This window comes from Pygocentrus nattereri, chromosome 10 (genome assembly GCF_015220715.1).
Source record: "Pygocentrus nattereri isolate fPygNat1 chromosome 10, fPygNat1.pri, whole genome shotgun sequence".
Taxonomy (NCBI): Eukaryota; Metazoa; Chordata; class Actinopteri; order Characiformes; family Serrasalmidae; genus Pygocentrus; species Pygocentrus nattereri.
In genome coordinates this window covers 38092052-38115333 of record NC_051220.1, presented here as the reverse complement: position 1 = coordinate 38115333, position 23282 = coordinate 38092052, and the positions used below count along the sequence as shown (strand labels likewise).

Below are 23282 nucleotides of genomic sequence, written 5' to 3'. Positions count from 1 at the left end.
GTACTGTGTTGTATTGTAGTGTATTGTGTTGTAGTGTAGTGTATTGTGTTGTATTGTAGTGTATTGTGTTGTATTGTAGTGTATTGTGTTGTAGTGTAGTGTACTGTGTTGTATTGTAGTGTAGTGTAGTGTACTGTGTTGTATTGTAGTGTAGTGTAGTGTACTGTGTTGTAGTGTAGTGTATTGTGTTGTAGTGTAGTGTACTGTGTTGTATTGTAGTGTAGTGTACTGTGTTGTATTGTAGTGTATTGTGTTGTATTGTAGTGTAGTGTACTGTGTTGTAGTGTAGTGTATTGTGTTGTAGTGTAGTGTACTGTGTTGTGTTGTAGTGTAGTGTACTGTGTTGTATTGTAGTGTAGTGTATTGTGTTGTAGTGTAGTGTACTGTGTTGTATTGTAGTGTATTGTGTTGTAGTGTAGTGTAGTGTACTGTGTTGTATTGTAGTGTAGTGTAGTGTACTGTGTTGTATTGTAGTGTATTGTGTTGTAGTGTAGTGTACTGTGTTGTATTGTAGTGTAGTGTAGTGTACTGTGTTGTATTGTAGTGTATTGTGTTGTATTGTAGTGTAGTGTACTGTGTTGTATTGTAGTGTAGTGTAGTGTACTGTGTTGTATTGTAGTGTATTGTGTTGTAGTGTAGTGTACTGTGTTGTATTGTAGTGTAGTGTAGTGTGTTGTATTGTAGTGTATTGTGTTGTATTGTAGTGTACTGTGTTGTATTGTAGTGTAGTGTAGTGTACTGTGTTGTATTGTAGTGTATTGTGTTGTATTGTAGTGTAGTGTACTGTATTATACTGTACTGTTCTGTGCTCAAATCTGCTCCTTTTCTCTCTGTATCTACACTGACTTTTGTTTCTAGCAGTATCTGAGCTTCAGCTTATTTCTAGACATTATTTACTTGTTTCAGGTGATGTTATCAAGCTAAACCATCTCAATATGCTGACAGATAAGCACATTTCTTAAAACAAGCTAAATTATGTGCCAACATTGTGAGATAAATTTACTTAATAATAAAATTACTTAAAACAAGTAAAACAGTCTATAAATCAGTTAAATAATCTTAAATTAAGCTCACAGCAATCTCAACAGGAGAAATATTAGATTTATTGACTATATTAAAGACACTTTCACTTGAAAAGACACCATTTTTGCAGTGTTATATTCTGTTATCGTTTTTGTCGTATGCAAAAGTTTGAAGGCCGTCGGTCAAATGAAATGTTTTGTTGATTTTCTAAGCAAAAATAAGTAAACATCATGTACATCATTTACAGAGAACATATTTAAATTTATGTAAATATAATATTAAAGTGCATACAGTTGCAGGTATTTCCTACAAAATGTTAAACATACTATAAATAAATAAAACATAAAATATAAACAGATGCCATAAGAATTCCTCCCCCCTAGCATGTTATCCTCTCAACAGGCCAGGACCCACCGGCAGGCCCAAAGCTTTATTACACACTTCTATAACAAAACAACAGCTCAACCAGTTTACACTGAGGTCCCTGTAGTTACTGAATAATATTTTAAGGGGTTAAATTTAGCAAATAAACAGTAATGGTACTTTGAAATGTACAGAAAATCAATAAAGCATGTCAACAGACCAAATCCAAAGACCATAGTTTTAGGAGCGTATAGAGAATCTCACACTCATACATTTGCAGTGTTCACACACAGCACTAACCCTTTTTCTCAGAGAGGAATGCTTCACCCATGGACTCAATCTGTCCAGCCTGTTGGATTGAGTTCAGTCAGGAAAATGGATGGCAGTAAAAAAGGTTTTCGCTGATGGCTGTGCTGATGACAGTGATGCCCAATTACTGTTGGAGCAAATTCCTGAAATGCCTCAGCAACAAGGCCTACCTGTCAGTCCCTGAGCACAGACAGATCCACAGAGCAATCGCTGTATAGCCTAAAGCTCGCAGGCTGAACTTCTACACTGAAAAGCCTCTTTCTGAAGCTCTCAAGTGTTGCATGTTTATTGAAACACGTATGCCTGAATGAATGGTATATCACTACAGCCAGCCTTGACATGCCTCCACAAAGCTGTATTCACACTGCACAGCCTACAGGAAAAGCACTGGATTCTCCATTCCCTTAAAACCCATTCAATTTTAAGCAGATACAAAAAAAACCTGACTACACCTCCAACTAAATCCACTCTTTTCATTTAATAACGTGATTTCTCAGAGCTGTTGTTGCTTTAATTTGATCATTAACAAAGCCAAAAATCCATGCAGCGCTGTGCAGACTCAAAGACCACCCTTCATTTATTTAACCCCCTGTCAAAACAGTCGTTAAGTACAAGTTATTCAAGTTTCAGCATCACTAAGAAAACATATACACTTGAAAGTTACACAGAAGCCTCAAGAACTACATAAAACATCACATTTTTCATGATTTACTGTATCCACACCTCCAAAGTTCAGTCTTAGAAGTTGGTTTAGCACTTTCTGCTTCTCACAATCCAATGAAGCTCATTCAGCGATGTTGAGGTCTGGACTCTGAGGTGGTCAGTCCATTGTTCAGCTTCTTGACAGCTACGCATCCTTTCAGACCCATAGCACTGAGTCATCTTCTCACAACGGAAGGATGGACAAAAACACCTGTAGATGTTTTCAGATTGGAAGCAGCTTGATTCTCTCCTCTCTCTCAAAGGTGAAAGCTTTTAGTGCTGTTTTGGTGGGTACCATGTATTCCGGGTGGTTGTTAGGAGTCCATTTTCTCTGGTGCCTTTCATAATTTTTTGAACTTTTTATGGAAGCTCCTGTTTTCCCACTTCTTCCCTTGGCTGTCTTATTCTTTATGCAAGTGGATCATCTTAGATCCAACCTCTTCAGAAATATATCTGCTTTGACAGACTGTTTTGACTTTAATTTTTTATATATATATATATATACACACACACACACACACACACACACACACACACACACACACACGCCACTGTTGTCAGAAGAAAACCTTGTATCTCCATCTATTTCTATGTAGTTAGTGAAAAGCTTTAAGTGAAATAAGCTTTAAGATCAAAAATGTAAGGGGTTAAACCAGAAAGAAAGCAAAAAGATAACGATCTAAAACCGAAAAACATCACAATGTCATTGCTGAATTTCCTAAAATGAGTTTCTAAACATAGCTTTAAGACTTTTTTAGTTTTTCTGAGTGATCCGAAATACCTGCGTGCTTCAACAGAACCCAGACAGGCATGTAGTGAATAACACAGAGGTTCAAATCTGCTGTGACCACTGAGGCTCTGATATTTCATTAAAGTCAGAGCTATTAGAGAAAACAGACTGATTTTAGTTGGATTTTTTTCTCATGTCCTTTTACATAATTTGCCCCACAGAAACTCTGCCCAGAGCACACTTCAGCCAAGCGGCACAAACTGCCTGAAGATCGTTCTTACCTCATTACTGAGGGCTGTATGTGGCTGCAGGGAACGGCTGCGCCGTTATATAACCGGCTATGATAGAACTCGTCTTTACAAACGAGGAAAATGGAAGTGAGTGTCCAGAAAAGTGGAGCAGCACTCCTCTGAGTCTCAGCAGGCTAATGGAAAGAGGCGAGAGACAAAAAAGGAGCCTGAAAGGTTTAGAGAGACATTCTTATCAGCCGGCAGAAAACAGAACCTCCTGTTTGAAATAGTTTGTGATAGAGGCACTCCAACACATCAACAGCTCTGAAAAATAAAAGCACTTTAAAGTGGAGAGACAGAGAGAGAGAGAAAAAGAAAAGAAAGGCAGAGTGAGAGAAAGAAGAGAGACGAGGGAGGAATTACAAGAGAGAAGACAAGAGATACATACACACACACACACACACACACACACACACACACACATGTATACATACACACTATTTTATATATATATATATATATATATATATATATATATATATATATATATATATATATACACACATACACACACACACACACACACACACTCACACTATATGAGAGAGAGAGAGAGAGAGAGAGAGAGAGAGAGAGAGAGAGAGAGAGAGAGAGAGAGAGAGAGAGAGATAAACAAGAGAAAGAGGAAGAGAGAAACAAGTGAGAAAGAGATAAACAAGAGAAAGAGGAAGAGAGAAAGAAGTGAGACAGAGAAGGAGAGAGAGACCAGAGCTGATGAGGGATGCTCTCAGGCTTAAACAGAATGACGTTATGCCTCCATTCATGGTGATGCTCTTTGAATGGCTCTTTCCCCTTTGTGCTCTGAACAATACTGTCGGACAGATGGCCTGAGCGTCAAGCCCACGGCCCACAACCCCTCTCCCCCCTCCAGACAGCAGCAGGGGTCCCCCAGCCCACTTCTCCTGAGTTTGGAGGGGCTTTCTGAAGTGTGGGACAGCAGAGGGGTAAGACTAAAGGGCAAACTCAAGCTCTAACAATGCATTTACAGATTTTTTTCCCTCAATTTCAATCAGTTTCACAGATGGATGTTCATGTACAGTACTGCATGAAAGTCTTAGGCGGCCACACAATTATTTAAAACTATTAACCTAGGAGGAAGTTTTGTTTTGTCTGTGTCTAGAATAAATATAAATGACCATAAGCACAGTAAAACCTTGCCTTTTAAGAAAAAAGTTGAGTATATTATTTAGAAGAGTATAGTTAGAAGATCACAGGTTTTGTTTTCTGACTTCTCGCTGCACTCCAGCCATCACATTGGTTCAATTCCATCAGTAGCTGATTGGATAAACTAGCTATTGTATGGTAACAACTGGCCAGAAATAAAAATGGTAAAGCTAGTAAACTCAAACACATTGAAATGTCCCGTGGGGGGGGCAGTGCTAGCAGAGTGGCGTAGTGGAAGCGTGCTGGGCCCATAACCCAGAGGTCTATTGATCAAAACCATCCTCTGCTAGAAACCATCTACTAGGGCAGACCCATAGCTGACAGAACATGACTGAGGTGTCATTCATATTTTATATGAATATAAAATATTCATTTTATATAATATATATTTTATATAATATATTATATACACACACACACACACAAACACACACACACACACATTTTATAAGAATTATATATATATATATATATATATATATATATATATATATATATGAGACACACACTTTAAAAAAAAAATGTGTTCAATGTAGCATGTAAACACTGCTAAAACTTCAAAATGTATCATTCAATCCCCAGTTCATACAGTCCAAATATATACTAAGCTACTAAGAATCCATTGTTTTTGTGATGTGACACAAAAAAAAACTCATTTACAAACAATCATCATCCAACAGTTTGTCCCGGCCCATTCACACCGACCTTACAAGGAGTGTTTCAGTCTGGACTGCGTTTTGAATGAGGCACGATACAGGACAGCCAATCAGAACAGAGCTCATTTACGTATCAGTCATGTTTAATTAAGTGATAAATGAGAGGTTGGAAAACGGTCAGGACCAACACTGGACATGAGCCTTTAAAGAATCAGAGGGTCAGAGTGAGTTTCTGTTCAGTCTCATTCAGACTTTAGGTCCTATATTGCACATAAGCTTAAACATTTGAGCTTCAGAACAGACGGGGTGACAGATTAAGGGATTTTCAGATTAAAAAAAGAAGCTAAATATTGGCCTAAAAACAGCCAATTGACCAGTTATTGGCCTCCTTTTTCATACAAGCACAATGGCTGTTTGACAAGATTTACAGAAAAGTCACAACCCTGTAATCAGATTCTGTACAAATCCCAACATTTCTGATAAAAAGTCATATGCAAGATCACAGCGAAATGAAAAAATAAAGCAAAGCAAGCACATGACAGTTCTGAAGCTGATGCAGCTGAATAAAAAAAATGTATATCACTGGATCCTTTTAGTTCGGATAGATGAAACAATGCACAACCCGTAGTAGAAACACAGCTATGATAAAACTGTCTCTCTCTTTAACCATGACACAAAGGAAATTTAGATGTCAGGACTCCCCCAACTGTAGACATTCATGCTTAGCTAGCTTCTTCTGAGTCAGGCAGATGAGTGCAGTGGAGCTGAAAGCTGACCTTGTGGCTGACAGGTCTTGTACGCTGTAGGACCAGAGCTTCGACCTGCTCTGAGCAGAGCCAGACACTAAATCACACATGGCTTCAGACAAAAGATGCAGAACAACATATTTTAAAACAGAGTCGTCACTCAAAGCTCTGAAGTTGAAGCGTAAGGATTTAGGCTGTAATACATGAAAAGCTTTGCTTCTTGAGTTTTGCACTGCAGCTGTGCAGCTAATGAAGCTAACAAGTAAGGAAGCTTAAATACTAACTAACTAAATACTAACTAAGGCTGTCACAACACCAGACTTTTGACGATCAGTACCGAGTGCAGTACCACAATTCTCAAAACTAAAATAATACTATGGCAAATAACACAACCTGATTAATAACCAATGTTTGCTGGTATTGAACACAGAAATTATTCATATTGCTAAAGCTATTGATAAACATAGTACTTCCTTAAAAGTACCTTGCTTATGTGGTTTCTAAGGCACTGTTATGTTTAAAAATGGAATTGCAGACACGGTTCTCACTTAATGTTGCCTGCTACTTCGGTTTTTAGCTATCCAGGGTAGCTGACTAACTAACTAGCTAACTAACTAACTAACTAACTGACTAACTAACTAACTAACTAACTAACTAACTAACTACTCAACAGCATAACTAACAAACTAACTAACTAAACTAACTAACTGGACTAGCAACTCAACAGCATAACTAACTAACTAACTAACTAACTAACCAACCAACTAACTAACTAACTAACTAACTGGAATAACTACTCAACAGCACAACTAACTAACTGGACTAACTACTCAACAGCATAACTAACTAACTAACTAACTAACTAACTAACTAACTAACTAACTAACCACTCAACAACATAACTAATTAATTAATTAACAAGACTAAGTAGTCAACAGCATAACTAAATAACTAACTAACTAACAAATAAACAAAGGGACTACTCAACAGCATATCTAACTGGGCTAACTACTCAACAGCATATCTAACTGCATAACTAACTAATTAATTAACAATACTATTCAACAGCATAACTAAGTAACTAACTAACTACTCAACATCATAAGTAACTAAATAATTAACAAGACTAGCTAGTCAACAGCATAACCAACTAACTGCATAACTAACCACCTAATTCATATGCAACTAACTACTCGCCCTCACATTTCAGGATGAAGATTCTCCACAGGGGGGCGCTACAAATATCTTTTGGTGCTTTGCATCACAACTATTTCCAAGAACTTCTCTGTTACAGGTTTGACACCACTTGAACTCACTCGATACGAAGAACACACCTAAACAGCAGGAAGGAAGTCCCTGTGAGCACACAGACACTGCCTGTAGCCTGTGTTTTAAAAGAACTAAACATTCATAAAATGACGATAAAAAAGGACAGTATAGCTGAAAAATAGCATCTTCTGCCATGGACGACTAAGCGCTCTCTGTAGTTGAGAACGTCGGGTTTTGCGGCACATTCTTTAGCCTGCATACTGTAATTTTACTCTTTCACTTTTTTGCTTCCGTTTCCATTTCAGAATTTCCACTTCAGGGCATCACTAAACAGCGTAACATGACAGCGGGAGTTTAGGCTGTTTCAGGACAGAATCGTTACACGACTGGATCAGGTCCGTCCTGTATTTTCTCTCTGATATCTGTCCGATATTGATACCCAGTACTGGATCGATGCCACGTCTGCTTTAAAATAAAAGAAAGCTCTACACTGTTTACCTGACCTGACTCTCTCGGAGTCTCTTCTATGATGCGTGGGGATGAGACCCAAAAAGCTACAGCACTGTATCTCTTCTCACTCCTTCATCTTTTTGCCTCTTGCTCCCCACACACAGTGAAGGCCCACTCTAAATCCTCGGTGGTCAATCACCCAGCTGATAATGGCGCCACAATCACTCCACACCCACTGCTTGCTCTGAACAGAGCCCATCACCCCTCCCCTCTGACCCCCTTTTTCCCTCCACTGAGTTCATACTTTCCACAGAGTAAACTTAAGCAGAGTGCGGTAAAGAGAGAGCGGGGTGGGGGGGGGAGAGAGAGAGAGAGAAAATCCCTACAGCTTCATACAACTGACTAATTAATTCAACCTGGGTAGACATTCTTCAGCAATCGTATGCAGAAATGGAAAGTTCAGGCCCATGTAGGCATGTGCAGATTTATTTATTCGGTGGTTCTTAAATCCTGCAGACTCTGCCATCAGGCTTAACCAGTTCCTGACCAGCACAGACAGCTAGAGTTTTGGCCAAAAGCAAAGGAATTCAATTGTTAAACCCTATATCCCTTTAGAGCACATTCACAAAGAAACCGTGTGAAACTCACAATGAAACTACGAGAAACCTCCGCTATTGTTGCCTCGGAATGCAGAAAGTCCAGACAAGCCGGCTTTTTGAAAATAAACAGATCATGGATTCTTTTCTCTCATTCTTTGCATTTTCATCATCGGAACACAGCTGAAAGTAAGAGTTATGCCATTATAATGCCTGGAAAGAGAAAAAAATCATTATGTAAGTAATCTTAAGGGGGGGAAAAAAAACAGGGATGAAAAAGGACAAACTAACTGTGGGCTTACTTTTTAGATGATAGCACTGGAGTTAACAGCACAAACATTAGCACCATGCAGAGAAATGCATCTGAAAACATGGCTCATTATTCAGTAATAGCTAAGGGACATAATCATGTTAGAATTGGCCACAGGCAGGACTAATAAAGTTAAAACATCGACTCGTGAGAGTCGCTCTGATGTGACGAAAAGACAGGAACAAAGTGTTATGAATGGTATGATGTACATCTTATAGGCCAACATCCCTTTTTTAAAGCTCAAGCTTTTCATTCAATCTTATTTAGTAAATTGTTAGAAAGGTATGTACAGAAAACGGAGATGGATGGACCAGTGAGATAGGGAGGGATGGGGTGGGAAAGGGGGTTGCTTTTGACTTCCTTCAGTTCTGTATTACACTCTTAGAAATAAAGGTACTAAATGGTTTCTGGGGCAGTGCCCCTCTTGTCACTGGGGTGGAACCCTCAAGGGTTCATCTCAGTACCTTTAGTCAGGGAACTTAACTGAATGATGATGATTTATATTTTCTAAGTTGTATTGACTCCTCACACCTTCCACACACCTGGAAAAACCTATTTAAGATACACAACTGGACCAGAACTAGCAAAGACAGATACTGACAATAAGCTACCAAACTGTGGAGACGACGATGAATCCATGTCAATCAACCTTTATTTAAACTTGGCAGCCAATCAGAACATTTTCATGTACCGGTCCTAAAGGCACAGTAAGAGGCTGGAAAATGGTCATTTAAAAATGATGACAGTTTCTGGAACATACAAATCACACAGGGGCCTCAAGGGGAAAAAAATAAGACAGGCAAAATAAATAATGTATAGCATCTATGAATTTAGCCTTGAAGATAGAAGATGTTAGAGCTGTCAAACCAATTTAAACCATGTTTGGTGTTTTTGCCTGAGTGGACAGTTGAGTGCTGTGTCATCCCGTCCCTGCCCCCAATCAGAATCGGCATCCGCAATCTATACTGGACAGCTGATAATCTGCATCAACCTAGCAAAATGCTGATCAGCCCATCTGAAAAGCTTACGGACAGACACAAGCAAAAATGATACATTAAATAATTGTGCTAAAATGTAAAAGTGCCATCTGCCTGGACAATTATGATGGTTGTTTATTGTTTATTTAAGTCTTCCCGTGATGGAACATAATTAATAATAGTGATCTGACCTGGAACGGTTTACCGAGCACTCGAGTATCCAGGTACATCCCCAATGTAAGCATGCAATCAAACCCCGTTATCTGTGCAGCCTCTGCATCAGTGGTCCTCGGAGTCTTATCATTGAGGTCTAAACGTATACAATGTCCCCATCAAGCCAAATCTGAGTAATCTCCAGCCTTGGTCATTCAGTATGGTCAGCTGTCCAGCCCAGGTGTAGGCTGTCTGATCCAGGCTTTAACTTCTGTCCAACAGAAGTGCACCACTAAACACCGAGACAGGAATGCAGGAATGTGGGTTTGATTAGATATATCATGTAAATAGTCCTCTGGAGGTAAACAAGCTACTGCCGCTACTCAACTGGATCCTGGCCAGACCTTCATTTCTAAACAAGCCTAAATGATCTCAGCATTCTGACTAGATACGCCAGGTGTGAAGCTCAAAGAGCATCTTGATCAAAACAATCTCGCACACAACTGTGGGGCCTTTCATTCACTGGAAAACACCAAAGTTCAACAAATAGACAACAACTATGAATGAAACCACATTTGCATCTGCACAAAACAGTGTACCTGAAGTTTGCTCCTTTTATTAGAACAACACAGGCTTTAATTACATACAGTCATCACATGGAGCCTATATGAAGAGGCCGTTCCAGTTAACTCAGATTAGTTGCTTGAATAAAGAGCCATTTCACCCAAAACGTTCTCCAGTTTCCTACAGAGGATCTGTAAAGTCCATCCTCCTCCAATTCATGAGCTCAAGACAAGAGTTTCTAGGCTGAGTGTCCCTGGAGAGCTGTTTGTAACGGCCAAAGGCTTGAAGTGGGACAGCCCAATTACAGGCCCATTTAAAAACAGCTCTGGCAAGACTACCTCCGAGGGAGTGAACCGCTTTGCAGGATTATTACTTTCTTTATAAGGCAGGGCCAGCAGCAGGGTGTAAGCAATAACCTGGTTAAAACGACAGATTCAGCAAAATTAAAAGCCTTGCTTTTAGTGGACGTTCTCACCACTGCCGTGTGCAATGCAGAACAATGAGTTCCCTCCAGAGACGTGGTCTTTAAGAAAACCCACAGTCAAGAGAGTGAAGGAATCAGGCCAAGCTGGCGAGGTAATGTGGCAATATGCCACCAGTATCATGACAAATTACACCACAATTTGCTTTTATGAGTATTTTACGGATATGATCAGTACTTTTAGAACACTGCACAACTGCGTGGACCCCTAACCTTAACAATTATACAGAGCCTGTAGACAATAACTTTTTAATAAACGACAGAGTAGTTGATTAGATGTCGTTGCAATTACCTCATTTCATTCACTTCTATTTAATATTTTTTTATTTTCATCCTCCTGCTCCTTCTTAAATGGTCTATTTTGTAAATACTAAAAAATAATAACCTTTTAAAACTATGACATTGCTGTTTTGCTGGTACATTTTGTCCATTTCCACTCAAAAAATAAAATATAGAATTTTCCGACCTCTTTTCCTTTAGTCAGAACCAGGACCAGGAGGCCAGCTTTGCATCTGTAGCATTGATCTTTCTTTGTTGTGCGCATGGTTCACAGACACCACGCTGACCCGCTCGACATAGAAAAGGGCCATGTGTATATAGGCTGGCTCAGGCCCATCGTTACCTGGACTGTTGCCAAAGCTTACAGAACACATACACCAATCAGACATAACATTCTGACCACCTCCTTGTTTCCACGCTCATTTTCCATTTTATCAGCTCCACTTACTGTATAGCTGCACTTTGTAGTTCTACAGTTACAGACTGTAGTCCATCTGTTTCTCTGATACTTTGTTAGCCCCCTTTTACCCTGTGGGCAGCGTCCTGTGGGCAGTGTCCTGTGGGCAGTGATGAAGGACTAGAGGATGACCAACACAGACTGTGCAGCAGCAGATGAGCTGTCGGCTCTGACTTTACACCTACAAGGTGGACTGACAAAGTATGAGTGTCTAATAGAGTGGACAGTGAGTGGACACAGTGTTTAAAAACTCCAGCAGCATGGCTGTGTCTGATCCACTCATACCAGCAGAACACACACTAACACACCACTACCACACCACTACCACATCAGTGTTACTGCGTGCTGAGAATGATGCACCACCCAAATTATACCTGCTCTGTGAGGGTCCATGGGGTCCTGGCCACTAAAGAACAGGGTAAAAGGGGGTAACAAAGTATCAGAGAAACAGATGGACTGTAGTTCTACAGTTACAGACTGTAAAGTGCAGCTATACAGTAAGTGGAGCTGATAAAGTGGACAATGAGCACAGAACCATAATGTTTCGCCTGACCGGTGTACCTAACACATAGTACTGAACATAATATTACACATATATCACAGCAGATCCTTCACTAACTTCATGATACTTACATTTTCACAATACAATATGCATCAAGGTTCCATAAGTTGAAAAAACCCTATTAGTGCCACATTTAAAAAACACTACCAACCCCTTGAGTCCAATGCTATTTATTCAGTCTTTTGTTTACTGCACTGAACTAAATACATGTAAACAAGAATAATTATACTCTCAGAAATGTTCACAAGCGGATGAATCGGAGCCAGAGAACTGTGGGTGCGAGTCTCGAGTCTTTGGCAGAGAATTTTAGTTTAGTCTTGTTTTTATTTGCAGGCACTTTATTGTACAAAAGCAAACCTCTGCTAAAAATGTGCCCGGTTTAACACGACTCTTCAGTTTGAGGGCCAGAACTGAAGCAGTACACCCAATTAATGCAGGGTCTGTAGTTTATGCAGCATGTACAGTACTGTGCGAAAGTCTTAGGCACCCAAGACACATTTTTAAAATCTGTTTATTTGTGTAGTTTGTGTTTATTTGCTGAGAAAAGTATATTTAATATTTGTATAAGCAAAATGTATAGAATATTAATTAATTATATATATATTATGTGGATGTTGGTGTGTTTGTTAAACCATTTCCAAGCCTCTCCTCGAGGAAGTCCAGTATTATATGTGGTTAAAAAGCAGCTCCTGGTTTGACCAATCAGTGCTCAGTAAATTGAGCTCATGATGTAATTGATGATATTAACGAGTCTCTGTGGCGGCTGTGAAGATGTCAGGGAAAAATATCTACCCAAGAAATTCTTGTAACTTTTTATTGTTTTTATGTTTATTTGAATTATGAATACGACTTTATTCTAATGTATACTGTGATAAACTCACTGCTGAGGTCAACTGTTTAAAAATTTGCTTAGATGCCTAAAACCATCGCACAGTATTGTAGCTAGCTGGATAATAGACGAACTTATCCAGTTGAAACTTTAGTAAGTTTTAATGGAATGTGATCTATAATTTACTAAAACTAAAAAATTTAGCTACAACAGTAAGTAAGCTCGACAGCATACTTGTGATCCAAACTACATACTAGCCAAGGGGTTTTGCCTCTGTTCTTAAACATTGCATTAAAGTTTCTCTGTAATGAAAGGCTCTTTATTTGAAGTCATATTGAAATGCAATATCACACATGGCTGAAAACAACCATTATTATTTCGTTATTTCGCTTTACTAAGGTTGGTAGCCCTAATTTAATCAGCTTTGTTTGCGTTCTTTCTCAGGCCAAAATTTCACGAGTCGTAAGTCTGAAGTCCTAGTCGAGTCGCAAGTCATTTAATGAAGCCTGTGAATCCTAGTCGAGGTAAGTAAGGCAACATGCTGCTATCTCGACTCTCTTTGTAATGAAAGACGCTGTTGGTCAGTGTTCTCTGAGTACTGACGATATACACAATATGCTCAGAAAAAGCAGCCCTTTTGAGCAATTTCCAAAATACTTTATGCTGTTATGTATAAACAATGGCACATTTTGCGCAAAGAGGCACAGTATCAGGTGTCAGTGTGTATTTCTGTGTTTCAGCACTGAACACTGTAAAAAATACATTAGAAAAGAATCATACATGCCTCACATACATGAAGCATACATGCCTTATTTGAATATGCAATAAAGTAAAAAAAATACTCTGATGTGTTTGGATATCAGTAAACTCTTAAGTTCAAGTATCTCTATTTTCCTGGCTGACTTTGGATTTTTTTTCTCCTGTAAAAACTTTTACAAAGGCACAAAATTAACTCTTTGATGTTTCTTGCCGTTTCATGTAAAGAACAGAAAGCATGACTAAACAAGTAATGACATGGGGAATTAAAAACCGCAGCTCTATCTTATCCTACGCTTGGCCGACCAAGAGCATCCCCAAGGGTACATTTTCAATTACCATTATCTCGTTTAAGGCTGAAAGATTACACAGTGAACATGATGAATGACTGTAGATACTCATAAATGTGGGCAGAGACCAATGAAACATTTATTCAGCTACCAAATTATAGCCCATTACAGACACTCCCATGTCCAACTGAAGTTACTTTAGGTAAAGCTGGGTCAATCTTACCTGACAACTCTTCTAAATGCCATTTAAAAAGGCTTTGGCGAAAGCATCTATTTCAGAGTGACCTCTGTCCTACACCCATAAATTGGAGTAAACAGCAGGACAGGCCTGGCATCTGCACCTTTGACTGGTGCAGTGGGACTCTAAAGACCTGATGAAGGGTCCTAAAAGGGGCAACCAAAGCTCTTTCACTCAAGTCATGGGAGAATCGTTATCTGAACTGTGTAACAGGACCCCACCATGACCCCCGTCACAGACTCTACTCCATAGGTGGCCTGCATGGGTTCTGGATCTTTTCACAGGAAGTGAGAAAGCCTTTTTTACATCTCAAAAGGAACCGATACCAGACCCTGAAACGTGCGTAAAGAAACCACCATAAAGCCCACTATAAAACACCGGTGACGTTAAAGGATAAAAGGATGCATCACTATCAAGTCAAACTATAAAAGGTCTGTACTTTAATCCCCCACGGTCACAACTACAGAACCTACGTGTTGGTTTTAAAGCACTTAAAGAGCCAATATGCTCATTTTTTACTGTATTTCATTTCTTTGCCCTGAGGTCCACTTATCAAATCTGCATGGTTTTATGTACCAATGATGGTCATAATTCAATTTTCCATGACTATTTTTCAACATCTTCATCTCTTAAAATTAAACAGGCCATTTCTGTTACTGAGCCTTCTGGCCACATCACAGAAACAACGAATTCAAAACATGCTACAAAGTTGGCAGCATAGTTTCCACATATAGACTGTACGAACTGGGCAGTGCATGAAACTTTCACAATGTCAATAAATTACTTTAACCCCTTTTTTCAGTTATATGAGCCCTTTAAGTTTAAAGGGACTGCATTGTGAATACACACATATATAAAAAAAACACACACACACACACACACACACATTTTTAATCCGTTTCAACTGAATTAAATAAGTGGTGCAATGATTACACCCAGCGTACCCCAAATCTCTGAACAGGTCACTTGTAAGGTTAATCCTCAGTAATAGGACAAAATGCAAAACAATTTAAAGTGTCAGTATTGGAAAAAAGCTTTGCTCCAGTAGCAAAAACGTACAGGTTACTGTCATGTTAGCATCCTATTGCCCATCTGACACACTAGTGAGTTTTGAAGACATGAAAGCAACCTGAAGCTTAAATGAACTCGACAGGGGGTCGGGACCAGGCAAGAGGACACGAGCCAGAATAATCTCAGTGTCTGACTGCAGGCAGACCTAAATATAACACACAACAGCCTACACTGCCATTTACAATGCACTGAGCATTACAAAAGAGGCCTCTGGGTTGTCCCCTGACTCAGACTATCATTGTGTAATGCCTGGACTCGGACCAATAGAACATCACAGTTTATGTGGCACAACTGAGCAAAATTATCTTGTTTCAGGATCAAAAGACAAGCCCTAAATTCTTTAAATGCTCAGTTCATCTTTCACTGTTAACATGCTCCTCAGGCATTAACCGTCCCATCAGGAAGCAAGGTACATGCCACGGTTGTCACCACAACCGAGACTTTCAAATAATAATAACTCCACCCTCTAAACCACATTTACTACACTTAATCCTGAAAGGTGGGGCAGCTGTTGCAGCAAGTCTTGGTTGGACTTTAAACACCACCGTGGAATGTTTAACTGGAAATATTAATCAAACTGAAAGTTCACTGAAGGGGAAACTTACCAGCTCAGACTTTTCTAATACTTTTCTTCTAATGGATCAACTTCACCCCAAGTTGGGAATTGCTACCTATGCATGTGTAAATACAACCAAGACTGGGCTTTAATCCAAATTTTTCCATACTGATCTGATACCAACACTTTTTTTAATGATTCTGTTACTATTCTGTTACTACCCCCCCCCCTCTTAAAAACCAGAAACCAAAAGTGGGCGTGGCTTAAATCTGCACTTTCTTAGGTTTCAACTAAGTTTCAACTTTACATATTAAATGTGACCCACACAGATTGAAAAAGAGGATCCAGCTCAGTGTTTAGGTCTCAAACGCAAAAATCTATATTACACTGATAAAGATATGATTACAATAGTAGATCGTTCATTTACATCCTTGGAGGACACAGCCTTCACCAAGTTGTGACTGAGTTGTCTTTCAATACGCTATAAACACACTTGAATTCATCACAATCAGCCTCTTTGGTACGGCAAGCTGTTAGCTTTAAATCCTTTTTTTCTTGATATCAGGAATTCAATTTACACATGTGTTAATTAACACTAGTCAAATTTAAATTCTTGATATCAAGAATTCAATTTTTACTAGTAATATTTGAATTTTCACTAGTAATATTTGAATTTTCACTAGTAAAAATGTAATTTCTACTAGTAAAAATGTAATTTCTACTAGTAAAAATTTTATTTTTATATTCCTTGATATCAAAAATCAAATTTTTGATAGTTAAAATGACATTTTTGATATCAATATACGAATTTCAATGCCCATCCAAACATATAATCAATTACTAATCTGAATTGGAACCAATTCCTAATAGAATCTCTAGAGAAGTGTTGCAATTATTAAGGTAAATATCTAATTTAAGTGCTAATTCAGCCTAAAAAAACTTTTAACTTTGTGCCATTACCTGCAACTCCAAATTAAGTTTCAAGTATATTACTTTACACAGTTAAGCAAGATAAAAGAATAAAAGCTACACTCTGAGGGACAAACTGTACCAGTGCAGGATAAATGCATTCATATGCAAAAGTTTGAACACCACGGTCACGTTTTGTTGATTTTCTAAGTGAAAACACGTTAACAGATCCTCAGTGGATGAACTTGAACATGGCAACATACAATAGAAAACGGCCCATAACGTATTTGTTTTATTTTTCTCCAATATCCTAAATTTAACAATTAAATAGTAATTGCCCTTTAAAATCCTCTCTAGGTGCACCACAACTTCTGCATACTACTGTATCAGAGCTTCTACCTGCCATTGGAGTAAGACCACCTTTCAGTTGAAGCCATCAGTTATCTGCTTGGAGGCAAGAGCGGAAGGACAGACCTGTGGTTTCCCTTAAATAAACACTGTGCAAATAATATGCACAGTATATTACTGAGAATTAGAATTCTTACTGAAAAGCTTTGGTTGATTCCAGGCTAATGCAGCCAGACTGCCACAAATTAAGGTAAATGCATAAAAGAACCTGCTGCACAGACCATGCCCTGAGATTATGCCTTTGCAGTCTGTTTGGAAAGTCTTCACAGTCCAGTGTACAACAAGGAGACACCCAAAAGAACAGCCAATAACTCTAATTCATGGGAATGTACCCTGAAGGAATGAACAAACAGGTTAAAGGTTGAAAGGGCAAAAGCGACGTGATAAGACGCAGCTCGAGACATTAACGCGGAGCTGCTTTGCGTAACAGCCAGCAGGAAAGCAGATCCCAAAAAACCACATCTAGCCATTTATAGAACGCTTTGGTGGGTAATGACCATAACAACGGTAAACACAACACATCAGGTGCATCGCGTAACCTTACGTGATCACTGAGCACACAGAAACAGTTTGCTCTGTACTGTATCAGTGACCGAGCGCACATCCAGGGATGGGTCAACAAACAACCCTTATGCAAACAGGGTCGGCCCATAATCTCAATCCAAACAAAGTAGCCACAGAATTAATATTGCAACCCAGTTTATAACATGGCAGGGGTCATTCGTGGCCACATTGTCCAGTTCATTAGATCAGATAGCCTTCATCAGTAATTTGCAGACAGGAACTGTTTGTTATGCATTTACATATGATATTCAAAAGAGCTCTCTTGCCAAAATAAGAGCAGTCTGGCCTCGTACAGCCGCGCCACAGTGGTCCACGGGGTGAGATTTTCTGGTTAAATAGCTAAAAACCCCTTCAGATGAGGAACCTTGAAGGTGGGAGGAAGTTCTGATAAACTTTGGGGCAGCTGTTTGGAATCGTAATGCAGAAGGAAGCTGGAGAGCTAATGCTACTGCTAGCTGAACATCACATTTACATTTCTGAACTTCTTTATCAAAACGGGGGGCTCCCATTGGGTGTATGAAGTATTTGTATAAACATTACAAAAATAAACAAGGTAAATAAGGCCAGAACACCCATTTCAGAGAACGTACTAGAACAAATATAATCTATTTAGATCGAGGACTTTTGCAAAAATGTGTTAATTCATGATCCTTGAGTGCACAACGCTGATCACTATGTTAATTAATTAATAAACAACCTAATAGCCAGAACATAACATGCATTTTCAGTGATTAGCTTGTAAGAATGACGTCTTATTTCTCAATGAGATGTCTGATGACCTGTTGACTGAATTTACAATGCGTACAAAGCGAGCAGGAGTGTTAAATCCCCATTAGATCTGACTTCACAGGCCAAGGTAATTAGCGCAATGCCATCTGTACAGCCAGCCTGCTCTGTTTAAAAGCTGTCATGTGCAAACACTGCCTTGTATACAAAGTAAACCCAAAGGCACAAGTCCTTGTGTCATGCCGCGTTTCCTTGGTTACCCCAGGGAGATTACTGAAGGCATCTCACTTCGTTAGTTAAGTGCCTCCACAAGCTGTTAAGAATACATTTGTTAAGGGCTTTTCCCCCCCAACACCCACAAAATTACTCAGAAATGCAAAATAATGCTTGTTTACTTGTAGAAGTTGAACATCATCTGGATTAAAATGAGTAATATTACAAAATTAGTGTAATGAGGTGCGAGACAGCTGTTCCTCTTGGGATACCAAACTCTTTCGATTTTAAAATGCAAGAAAAAAAACATCCACGAGGACAAATGGATGGAAATAAAAGGCCATTCGTGATAAATCATTGAATAGCCCCACTCTCACTAAGAGCTCTGATGTTTACTTACCGTTCAGTCCATTGGGGATGCTTCTGTGGAGATGGCTGACCGAAAGGTCATCCATAGATCTCCTGATGGCTGCTATCTTGCTCTCGGCAGGCTTGTGCCCGTGACTGTGATGGTGATCCGGGCTGCCGGCGCTGCCCGTGCTGGAGGTGCTGCTTCCGTCCCCGACATCCCTCACGTTACTAGAGCCTCCGTTCAAATTGGTCAGGCTGGACTGGCTGTCTATGGAGCTCCTAGACCCAGCACCATTCCTCTCCTCCTCCAGCATGAGGATGATCTCTTTCAGCTCCACGTTCTCCCGCATTATACTTTCCTGGTTGGCCTCCAGCTCCTTCAGTTTCTGCTGGTAGACGCCGACCTCCTTCCACATTACGCTGGCCGTGTACCTGCCGAACCTCTGCCACTCCCGGGACAGCTTTTTACCTTTCTGCCGGTCATCGTCCAGGAAGCAGCACAGCTCTCTGAGCTCCTGGTTATCGTCCTGCAGCTTCTGGTTCACTTCTTTCAAGCTCCGTATCTCATGTAGATGAACCTGCAGCCTCCGATTGACATCTTTGATCATGTTCCCATGCTCCAGCATCAAGCTCATCTTCTCACCGTCCACTTTTCGGAGCCTCCTAATCAGTTCATCTTTGCCGAGTCTGAAGAGCTCCTCGTCGGATATCTTACCTAAATCGTCCCTCGGATCGTCCTGGACATTTTTTGCCATATTCCTCCCTTTGATAAGGATCTACGCAAGGAACCTGGAGAATGTGATCTAATGGTGCTCAGGTAAATCTAAAATCAAATTCATGGTGTTTAAAATCCAGAAAGGCAAAGCAAACTAAGAAGGAGAGCTGCGAGGACCTTCTCGTTTCAGAAGGATGCACTGCTCAGAGCCTGCACGGTGAATAATGAGGAGATCAGCTCTGCTCCAGTGCAGTAGGCTGGTCGCCCTCGCTGATCCTGGATCAGCAGAGCGTGTTAGGATGGCACTGGCAGCATTCACAGGGAAACCAATCAGCACTCTCGTCCTCAAAATCCAAGGAATTATCACAGAAGACCGAGAAAATAACTCCACTTACTTACACAATCCACTCCCATCCACCGTTTCTCTCCAGAAGAGTGATATTGTTGGGAAACTTTCTCCACACATCGACCAGCAATTGAAAGGGAGCAGCCACGGTTACCTATGGCTAAACTGTTTCCAGCCCACGGCTGCCCAAAGCGAGATTTCTCACCGATTTCTCGGCTTTTCTCCCTGGTCCAAACGCGGGACTGGAGCTCTTGATGTCCAGGAGGCTCTCGGAGAAGCGGCCAGCTCCACGAAGCTCAGCGAGCAGGTAGGATCTGATGGAGAGGTGGGCTGGCTTTAGCCATGCAGCAGCTCAGATTGAGCTCCCTTAAAGGGACAGTGGCCAACAATTTCTCAGCAATTAGTGACCATTTCCAACAGCAAGTACTGACCACTTTCACTCTCTTCCGTCTTTATTCAAACGACAGACTCACCTACACCTGTACATTTTAATTACGTCACGCACACATCGTAATTAAAGGCGCAATTAACGCTTAAGATTCCCGTGTGTTTTACTAAACCTGGCAAATGTGGCAAATAGCCTGACATTACCTCAGAAAACGAGGGAGGGTTGGTAAAACATGTCAGACTGATCCTCATATCTCGACAAGTATAGATAAAGCAACTATCGCGTGTTCTGAATCGTAGATTTTGAGAAAGGAGCTTGAAGAGGCGAATGGTGTGAATCTATCGCCATCTAGTGGGCAAAGTTTATACAGCCATGCTCGACTTGTGGAGAACCCATAAAAGCAAACTGTTCTCAGTTGGATGACTGTTATTGATTCGTAGTCCTGAAATAAGCCTTTCCAGCACCGCTGAGTTCGCTGTTTTATCAAGTCCCTGAGAAGCTGAATGAGGTGTAAGTAAAGGGAACCACTAAGCTGAAATAAGTCCAGGTGGAAAAGTAAAACCCTCGTGACAGTGAAGCTGCCATAAGTAAGGAGATGTTTGGGTTAGGACTGATAGAAAGGAGTCGAATAGAGTAGAATGCAGTGCTTCAATACAACAGGATGTTAATGTTTCATGCAGAATAGAATAAAACAGAACTACAATAGAATGTTAGTGTTTCTATAGAATATGGAATATAAAATGTTAATGCTTCATACAGTATAGAATACAATGAAATAAAATAAAAATGTAATGCTTTTATAGAATAGAATACAATAAAATAGAACAGGGTGTTAGTTTCTTTAACAGAACATTAATTCTTTGGATAGAATTGAATAGAGTGTTAATGTTTCATATAGAATAGAATGTTAATGCTTCATATAGAATTGAATAGAATGTTAATGCTTCATATAGAAGACAATAGGACAGAATGTTAATGCTTCATATAGAATATAAGATAATAGAATAGAATGATATTGTTTTAACAGAATAGAATGTTAATGCTTCATATAGAATATAATATAACAGAATGTCAATGCTTCATAGAGAATAGAATGTTAATGTTTCATATAGAATAGAATAGAATGTTAATGTTCATATAGAATAGAATAGAATGTTAATGCTTCATATAGAATATAATAGAATAGAATAGAATGTTAATGCTTCATATAGAACAGGATAGAATGTGAATGCTTCATATAGAATATAATAGAATAGAATGTTAATGCTTCATATAGAATAGAATAGAATGTTAATGTTCATATAGAATAGAATAGAATGTTAATGCTTCATATAGAATATAATAGAATAGAATAGAATGTTAATGCTTCATATAGAACAGAATAGAATGTGAATGCTTCATATAGAATATAATAGAATAGAATGTTAATGCTTCATATAGAATAGAATGTGAATGCTTCGTATAGAACAGAATAGAATGTGAATGCTTCATATAGAATATAATAGAATAGAATGTTAATGCTTCATATAGAATAGAATGTGAATGATTCGTATAGAATAGAATAGAATGTGAATGCTTCATATAGAATATAATAGAATAGAATGTGAATGCTTCATATAGAACAGAATAGAATGTGAATGCTTCATATAGAATATAATAGAATAGAATGTTAATGCTTCATATAGAATAGAATGTGAATGCTTCATATAGAACAGAATAGAATGTGAATGCTTCATATAGAATATAATATAATAGAATAGAATGTTAATGCTTCATATAGAACAGAATAGAATGTGAATGCTTCATATAGAATATAATAGAATAGAATGTTAATGCTTCATATAGAATAGAATGTGAATGCTTCGTATAGAATAGAATAGAATGTGAATGCTTCGTATAGAATAGAATAGAATGTGAATGCTTCATATAGAATATAATAGAATAGAATGTGAATGCTTCATATAGAATAGAATAGAATAGAATAGAATAGAATAGAATGTTAATGCTTCATATAGAACAGAATAGAATGTGAATGCTTCATATAGAATATAATAGAATAGAATGTTAATGCTTCATATAGAATAGAATGTGAATGCTTCATATAGAATAGAATAGAATGTGAATGCTTCATATAGAATATAATAGAATAGAATGTGAATGCTTCATATAGAATAGAATAGAATAGAATGTTAATGCTTAATAAAGAATAGAATAGAATAGAATGTTAATGTTTAATAAAGAATAGAATAGAATAGAATAATCCTTCATAAGGAATAGAATAGAATAATGCTTCATAAGGAATAGAATAGAATGTGAATGCTTCATATAGAATAGAATAGAATAGAATGTTAATGCTTAATAAAGAATAGAATAGAATAGAATGTTAATGTTTAATAAAGAATAGAATAGAATAATCCTTCATAAGGAATAGAATAGAATAATGCTTCATAAGGAATAGAATAGAATGTTAATGCTTAATAAATAATAGAATAGAATAGAATAGAATAGAATAGAATAGAATAGAATAGAATAGAATAGAATAGAATAGAATATTATTGCTTTTGTGGAATAGAACAGAAAGGGGAATATTAAGGGCCAGTCGTGGGCTGGAGGTTAGGGATCTGGCCCTGTGATCGGAAGGTTGCCAGTTCGATACCCAGGGCCGACAGTCCATGACTGAGGTGTCCTTGAGCAAGACACCTAACCCCCAACTGCTCCCCAGGAGCCGTGGATAGGGCTGCCCACCGCTCCGGGCAAGTGTGTGTGTGTGTGTGTGTGCGTGTGTGTGTGTGTGTGTGTGTGTGTGTGTGTGTGTGTGTGTGTGTGTGTGTGTGTGTGTGT

At 38.9% G+C, this 23282-nt stretch overlaps 1 protein-coding gene across 1 annotated transcript in view; it reads right to left on the bottom strand.

Annotated features, from left to right (window-relative positions):
* The window catches only part of ccdc85ca (coiled-coil domain containing 85C, a), a 76882-nt gene extending 56095 nt beyond the window's left edge, over positions 1–20787 (bottom strand). The window contains exon 1 of the mRNA XM_017682443.2: positions 19042–20787. Coding sequence (XP_017537932.1) covers positions 19042–19747 — 706 coding nt within the window. The 5' untranslated portion in view covers positions 19748–20787. The remainder of the gene's footprint in view (positions 1–19041) is intronic.
* Positions 20788–23282: the final 2495 nt, after the last annotated feature.